This window comes from Acanthisitta chloris, unplaced genomic scaffold, assembly GCF_000695815.1.
Source record: "Acanthisitta chloris isolate BGI_N310 unplaced genomic scaffold, ASM69581v1 scaffold37059, whole genome shotgun sequence".
Lineage (NCBI taxonomy): Eukaryota > Metazoa > Chordata > Aves > Passeriformes > Acanthisittidae > Acanthisitta > Acanthisitta chloris.
In genome coordinates, this window is record NW_008691513.1 from 1 (window position 1) to 8401 (window position 8401).

Genomic DNA, 8401 nt, shown 5'->3' on the forward strand with positions numbered 1-8401 from the left:
GGGAGCAGGGCACGGCGCGGGCACGGCCCCGCGTGGGCACAGTGTGCTGCCCCACTCCCTGTCGGAGGGCACCCACAGCACCCGGGTTAACCAAGTTGGAGCTTTTCATCCTGCATAAACCCTTGTTACACGCGGTTAAGAGGTTTATCAGGCAGGCAGGAGACCCCAGCACAAACAGCCCCCGCTAGGCCCAGCCTGTACTCAGGATGGCACTGGGGCTCGATAAGCAGTCAGGCATTGGAATGTGCTGCCCGGGAGGTGGTGGATTCATCCCTGGAGGTTTTCACGATGAGACTAGATGTGGCACTTAGTCTAGTAATGACGGTAGGGCTGGACTTGATGATCTTTGAGGTCTCTTCCAACCTGGTTGATTGTATGATTCTATGACACTGCAGCCCAGGCAGGGTCACGCTAGTCTCACTGCACAAACCAGCTCTGCCCACCCCCTGTTCCCGGCCAGGGAGGTGACAGGATCCTGAGCAGAACAACGAAGGTCTCAGGTGTCCCCAGCAGCTTTTGGGGCTCTGCCCAGTGTCAGGGACGAGGGGCTGTCCAGGACCCCCTTAGAGAGCACAGGGGAGACAGAAAACAGGCCACAGTGCTTGTTGTGCAGTTCATTTAATTTATACAGTGACTGTCAGCAACGTGTTTCACCCAGGCAGCAGGGCACAGCAGGACTCCTGCCCTGCTCCTCCTGCAGCCACGCTTTGATTTCACCTCTGTGGATACCCCCACGCTCACCTAACACAGTGAGTGCCCAGGGGCTGCCCAGGTGCAGCACGAGGGTCCCCGTGCCCTGTGCCCTTGCAGCATACAGTGCACATGTACCTTTCTCACCTAACTTTAGGCATTTCCTCTTTGCTTCCAGGTTAATGATTTTCATTATTGTTCTAATCTGTTCATACACAAATACTCAGCTCCATTGTGAGAATTACACACAACAGTTACACACAGCACTAACACACACTCCATTGCTGCTACAGCTACATCGAGATGAGAAGAGCAAGGAATTACTGACAGCTCAGACAGGCGAGAAAGCAACAGCTCCTGCAGGGACAGCCCATGCCACTCTGTGTGCTGGTCTGCCCCCTCAGCAAAGCTGCATTTCTCTCCTGTCCCAGTCAGTCGCCAGGGAATGCACAACACCAGGAGCACATGACTGCACACCAAACAGACACCTCATGCACATGGTATCTTCAGGAGTAAACTTAAGGAACGAAAAGTTTCTGTGATCCAGTGTCACTCGTCACCTCAGAACGTCACAGCTCTTGGCTTTGGGATGCCACAGTAATGTTCAAGGGTGTTGCAATAAGTTATTGTCACTATGGGGGAATACACACGACTCAGACACATGGGGAGGGGAGGGTCAGTCACACACATGGTGTTGGAGGGTCAGTCTCTCTCTCATACACACACACACACACACACAACACACACACACAACGTTTAACACTGCTGGAGTGTGGAGGCTTCAGTCGTCAAACCTCCCCTCACGGATGGTGTCAAAGGAGAAAGGGAGAAACTTGAACCCAGTGCCAGTGTAGAACTTGTTCTGGAATTCAATCCTGCAAGAAAAGGAAGGGCAATTGCTCATTAGAAAGGCAGTTCTCAATGTGAGGTAGCAATTAGCAAGAACTCTGTTAAAAGTCTGATTATTGACTGTAACAAATAAAGCTTCAAGGATAAAAAGAGGCATTACAACATGACATAACTCTTGGCACAAACCCCACACCTGTGTGTGATGTACCTGTGTGGAGCAGAGAGCTGCCCAGGGACTCTGATCCCACCCCCAGGGGCAGCAGAAGGGCCACAGAGCTGTGACACCTGCCCTGACTGCAGTGTCTGGGAATCACAGGGAGCACAGAGCATTTTCTGCACCAGCTCGTTCTGAAGTTCCCATTTCTGTTAGCACAAGCCTTGGCCTCGTGACATTGAGCTCAGACTCCCCCAGCAGCCACTTCTGTTTGTTCCCTGTGGCACATTTGGTTCTTCCTCCCACAGCACTTGTGCCGTGTTGGGCTGTGCCCAGTGGCTCCGGCCAAGGTTGGCTCAGCCCCTTTGCTGCTGCCCCTAATGACCTCGGTGAAAAAAGGATCATTCCAGAGAACTGCCCAATGGTCAGTGACAGCCAAATAGGGGCAGAAAAACTAATCCCCTGATTCCCAGCAAAAGCAAGCCCAGGCTTCAGAGACACTTTCCATTGCATGATGTCCTAGAAAACAAAATCTCTGTAGGCATCAAGTGGCAGCAAACTGGGGAGAGCTTAACACAGTTCAGGAGAAGCATTTTTAGGAAGCACAAAAAGACAAAATGGACTAACTTTTCCCCAAATGGGGAATCACAGCAAACTCCAGAGCTGCTGGATTCAGCTGGCAAAAAGTGATTTCCCAAGAGAGCCCAGGGGGGAAATGCACAGAAAAACCAGCTTGAGCTTGTGTCTCCTGCTGCCTCACAGGCCAAGGGATCCCCAGGATGAGCAGGATTTTCCATGTGGGAGGAAGGGCTCCTCGCCAGCATGCTCCAGTTTTTCAGGAACCCTGATAATCTCTGTAAGTATCCTGTGACTAAGTAACTGTTCTGTAAGCAAAGGGAAATGAGAGGCAGAGGGTTGGGTATCTGAGTCACCCAAACCCACTGTAACTGAAATTTTAACCCTGATGATTCACAGTTCCAGCTGGTCCCAAATCCAAATGCTTCCTTTGGACACTCCAGTACAACTGGCCACAGCTGGAGGCCTGATGCCTCCACCCCAGCACACCTTAAAAAGCACAACCCACCCCAGAACGCCCCGAAAAGCTCAGCCTGCTACTGGAAAAGCACAAAATAAATCTCCCTCATTTGGGCCTCCCAGGCACAGCACATGGAACAACCTGTGCACTCCTCCACCAGTAAAACACATACTCAATTCCTCCTCCTTTCCAGGAAGGCTGAACCACCCACACCTTGGAATTCGTGATAGGTGACTGTTCTCCCACCACCAGAAAATCCCATCTGCTCCTCCCAGGACAGCTGTATTTGACCCCCACTCCCCTTTCCTCCTCCTCAAAAGGGAACACCTGCCATTGGAATGCCCTGTTTTTGGTCCAGGAGCAAAAAGGAATGTGAACAGTGTGTTCTTTGGAAGCACTGCAGGTGCCTCCCTGTGATAACCAACACAAAGCAAACCCAAAATCATTCCAGCAGATCACTTGCAGTCAGAAAGAGAGCCTTAAACTTGCTTTTGGGGCTCTGAGCCTCAACAGATTTTCTCTCAGAGCTTGTACCTGAAAGGTTTGCAGGTCCGAAACACGCATTCAGGGAAGACAGGATTTGGTTAAGCTCTCCAGTTCTGCAGCTGCCAGACTGTGACCTGCACTGGTCTGCACAGCTGGAGCAACCTGGGCACTCACTGCTGCTGCCCCTGGGTTTCCCTGTTTGCCATTTCACTGACCTGTGTCTTCCCCTGACACATGTACAGACTAATTTTTAACGGCCCTTTAGGCACAGCCTGGCAATGGGAACAGCCACCTCTTGGCAGCTCCGCGACCTCCAGCTCACACCTGCTCCAGGTGTCTGTGAGCTATGTCCGTAGGTGTGACCTGTGGTTATTAACCCAAGACAGGTACCTCCCTGAAAACACGTACCTCAGTGCTTTCTGCTCTGAGCCCAGTCCTGTGGGTGCAAAATGAACCACAGAGCCTGCCCAGAGCAGCTGCTCAGAGCTGTTCCCTTGCTGTTGCTCAGAAACAGCCGCGCGGATCCACAGCCCGGAGAGGCCCTGGGAACCCTCTAATCCACAAGGAATTGCAGAGCAAACCCACCACATCTGGAGTTACAGCACTGCTGCTCTCTGCTCTCCTTGGAGTGCTCTAAGTGCCCAGCAGGGTCTGTGGGGCTCCTGCTGTCACTGCTGCCACGGCCCAGCACGGTGACAGCAGGGTGAGGGACCTCTGGCCAGCCAGCAAGGAGCCCTCAATGGAGGGTTCTAGGCTGGATGCCAGGAAAAACAGGAGCACCATCCAGCAGCCATTTCCAGCAGTGCTCCCCCAGCTCCCTCAGCACAAGATGGCTTCGCCCTGGGATGAGCTTGGCTCACTCAGCTACAGAGACTCAGGTGGGCCAGGACCTCCAGCCTGCATCCCCAGGCTGCCAGGACACCCCAGCCTGTGCCCCACTGGCTGCCAATGGGGAGGGCAAAAAGCCAAAGTTTTCCTTCCCCACAAGCAGGGGAGGAGTGCAAAAAGGCTGTTTTTCTTTCCCTTTTTAAAGGCACAGGCTTCCTCTTGCCCTTATAGAAGTACTTTCAGAGAGTGCCCCTAAGCCATTTAAGCAAGACAGAATATTCCTTGTGATCTTCATGGGACTTCCCTTTGCTCTCCTGACCCTCAGGAAATCAGCTGCCTGAGGAGGGTGTAGTGCCTGAATCCCACAGAGGGTTCTGCACTTCAGGCTGAGCAACCCCCACTCCCAGTTGTTCCTTTGATCCCATCATTGCACTAACCAGGAAATCTGGGGTGGAACAATGAGTACTCTTAAACATGGATTAGAGAAAGCTCTCAAACACTTTCCATACTTGGGAGCAGAGTTAATTCCTTCTGCTTTGCTGGCTGCATACACAGGAGCTTAATGATCACAGGCAAGGGGCTGCAAAAGCATCTGCCAAAAGCAAGATCAGCAAGAAGTTGGAGCCATCTCACAGCACCCTGAGACCAGAGGGCACAGCTGCCCTTGTCCAAGGCGAGGTCTTAAGAGAACAAGCAAGAGCATGAGAAGGAAACTGCAGTCAGTGGCTACTGCACGAGAGACAACAAACACAGGAACCAGGGAAAAGACCAAAAGGTGGAATGAGAAATTCTTGCTGAAAGTCAACAGCACACTCATCTGTCCAGCACAGCCTCCCCACCCCGTCCCCAAAGCTTTGGTCTTATAGTCTTTTAGTGCTTATTTCTAAGCAGAGCTCAGTTACCCTCCACAACTTCTAGGCATCAATCAGGAGAGGTGTATGACTCAGGCTTGAAATCTCTGACCCTTTTAAAGACTTTCTGCTTTCTAGAAGATGGCATTTCTGCACGGCCCACACCAATTCCCTCGCTGTGAGGAGCTCTCCGTGACTCACCAGTGCAAGCGCAGAGCATGGAGGAAGGCTGAGAGCCCCTCCATGACCAGCAGAATGGCCACTGTCAGGGTGGCAAAAGCAGCAAAGACGAAGAAGAGGCCGAGGCCTCCCCCCAGGCTCCTCACACTGAGGCCAATGTGGATCACCATGGTCCAGAGCACCTCCGAGAGCTCTGCCAGGAGAAAGGGGAGGAGAGAGCTCATGTCAGTGGGAATAGGAGGGTTACAGTTCACTCATAAACCAAAAACTAAGTCAAGCAAACACCAACTACAGTGAGGTGGAAACTGAAGAGGGACAAGAGCTTTTGTAGCCAAGTGTGTCAGGACATTGCCTCCAGCTGTCACACAGGGCAGGGCAGAGTCCTCGCTCAGCGTGCTGTTAACCCCCTCCCTGCTGTGCAGCAGAGCTGTGGGAGCAGACCCTGGTGCATGGAGCTCACGGCTCCCAGCCAACACACACAAAGCACTGTCCTGTGCCAGCTGTGCATTGAGAGGTCACTGATGTTCCTGCCCGGGGTGGGCAGGATCCACACCTCAGCTCCACAGGGAACACTCACGTGCGTGGGCCAGGCTGAGGGCCCAGAGCCGCAGGTAGGACGCAGTGTTGGAGATGCAGCCCAGGCAGTACTCGATGGTGTGGATGGCCTGGTACACCACGGTGTCCCCGAAGTCAAACTGCAAAGGGAACACAGATGAGGGGGGCTGGGAGCCTGGGGGGTGTGTGGGACACAGGCAGGACACCTGCTGCTATCACCAAGGACACTGTGTGTGACACTGATACCGTCTTCTCCTGGCCTGGCACAACAGTTTTATCAGTGAAAAACGAATCCTGTCTCACCAGGTTTTGCAGAATGACAAATGCTGCAACTTGAATATTGTTTTCACGTTCTCGTAAGTGACAGTCAGATATTCCAGATTCATCCAGGGCTGTGCCAGGAAAAGACAGTTCAGCAGAAGATGGTGTTCGTGTGCACTCCCCCCGGCCACTCAGAGGTGCTGCTAGGAGGAGGCAGTGCTCCAAGCCGTACTGTGTGTGCCTCTGCTACAGGAGCAACAGGAGCCGTTTGCAAGACATGGATCTGCTCCTTTTTAAAGCAAAAATAATGCATTAAGCTATCCTGAAAAAGTCACATCTGTGCACCGTTCACTAGCAAAGTCTCTGTGTCTTGGTAATTTTCTGCAGTAATAGAAGCACTTCCAAGGAAGTCTGCCATATAGGGCAGTTTCTTATTCTGCAGCTTGGGAAAGCATTCCCTGCATTTTGGATTTAATCCATGCTTCAGAAACTTCTCAGATTTATGCAAACATGATGTTTTAAACACATCCAGTGACTCATGCTCTAGGCATGCACTCACAGCTATTTATATTGTCATTTCTCCCCTAGTATATCCAAGGCAATAAATATTTCAAACAACTCTGTTAAATTGGCTGTCAAAAGGCCAATTCTTTCTCCACAGAATATGAGCTGTGAAGTTCTTCACTAAAGGCTGCCCCAGCCAAGAGCTGCACACACAATCCGGCCGGCAGCACCGGGAACGTGGGAAGTGTTTGACACTTCACAGCCGAGAGTGCGACCACTGTGCCAGGGAGTGGGAGCACTGGGATAGCTGTGGCACAGTACCTGTGGGTTTACACATTTCCCCCAGGTTCAGTGGGATGTCAGGTACACCAGCACACTGTGCCCCCCAATTCCACATGGGTCTGTGCACAGCAGAGCTCTGAGCAAACCACTGTCAGCACAATTTCCAGCACTGCCCTGGCCAAGCTGCTCTGATTTCACGGCATTTGTATTTTTTGCAATAAAACTGGTCACCTGGTAGTGCTGAAACCTACACTCAATCCTTCGTGAGTATTCCTAAACCCCATTTCTTTAGTGCTTGTTACAAGTGCTTAGGGATGAGCAGTTTCTCAGAACAGAGCTTCTCTTTTCCACAGCCTCTGGGCAGTTCAGTTATGGAACTGCACGAAACAGGACTGGTTGTGCTGCATTTGCTCACTGAGTCAACCAGGATCATCCTTAACATGGCAGACAGTTTGGGGAGAAAAAATGTCTTTAAATAGTTTGCTGCAGCACCAATTACCAAAGACACAACCTAAGGCAAATGAGACTTCTCCAGAGGCTCAAAAGTAAAAACTTTTCAGTTTCAGAGCTCCAGCTGAACAGCTTCCCAGTAACTGGGAATGGTCAGGGGATCAGACAGACAAGCTGCATAGATGAAGAAATTAAAGGCCTGTTAATGTATGCATGTATGAATTAAAAACAGTCTGTGACATGTGAACAGCAAGATCTTTTGGAGAACAAGATGCTGCGACATAACATGTTCAGTTCAGCACATTTTACACCAATGGGAAATGGCCCAGGTACACATGAAGGCAAAGCTGCTGTGCTCTTACCACCTCGTCCTCTGTAGGCTTGAAAACATAAATTTACATTTAGTGCAGTGTCTCCATCACATCCATCATGAACACATTCAGCAATTCCCTCCTACACAGGCCACAAAAGCAGTGACACATCCCATGCACTACAGAGGCAGGATCTGCTGCAGAGTTGTTCAGAGGCATCAGAGAACTCCCAAACTACACAAACTGACTGCTTTTCTCCTCTCCCAGAGGAAAGGGAAGTAATCAATATTACCCCCAGCAGTCCAAATGAATACATAAACAAGATTTCAGGGCTGCAGAAACACAGCCCCTGGATTTGCACTGGCACGGGAGAAGCAGGTAACGACTGCCTCACGCTGCAGCCAGGTGAGCTGCGTGCGGCACCTGGGAGTGCTGTGCACCCCCGAGGTGGTGGTTCTTTGCCATGGGGACAAACAGAGCCACATCTCTCACGAGATGCAAATTATGCTGCTTTTTCTGGAGTCCCAGGAGTGACCAAGAGACAGTCAGTAAGAAAATTGCTATGAAAACACTTCACTGGGAATGTTTAAACAGCCTGGAAATGAGTAACCACAGTCCCAGTGAGCTCATCCTGCTGCTGAGTGCAGTGCCCTGAGAGCGAGGATGCTCAGGTGCTTACCTCTTCCCCCTCCTCAGAATGGGTAGATAACTGGTCATGTTGAATGATCTCAGCATCCTCCTCCGTTGGGCCATTGCCCACCCGGATCCCACCAAAGTTGTGCGTGCCCTGACACATGCGGAAAAGAAAGAGCAAAGTGTTGTTTGGGTTTTAGTGCAAAAGTGCAGGTTTCTCATGGCTCCATGTGCAGCAGCAGCTCACAGAGGAAAACAGAATATTAAGACTTGAGGCCCAGGTTAAGGCAGGTACAATTCTATTTCCCAGCTCGGGTGGGAAAGGTGCTGA

General features: G+C 51.3%; 1 protein-coding gene across 1 annotated transcript in view; it reads right to left on the reverse strand.

The window, feature by feature from the left end:
* Positions 1–1471: 1471 nt before the first annotated feature.
* The window catches only part of ATP6V0A1 (ATPase, H+ transporting, lysosomal V0 subunit a1), a 23585-nt gene continuing 16655 nt past the window's right edge, over positions 1472–8401 (reverse strand). The window contains exons 16-20 of the mRNA XM_009082258.1: positions 8117–8224; positions 7489–7506; positions 5652–5769; positions 5096–5267; positions 1472–1565 (exon numbers count right to left, since the gene is read on the reverse strand). Coding sequence (XP_009080506.1) covers positions 1472–1565; positions 5096–5267; positions 5652–5769; positions 7489–7506; positions 8117–8224 — 510 coding nt within the window. The remainder of the gene's footprint in view (positions 1566–5095; positions 5268–5651; positions 5770–7488; positions 7507–8116; positions 8225–8401) is intronic.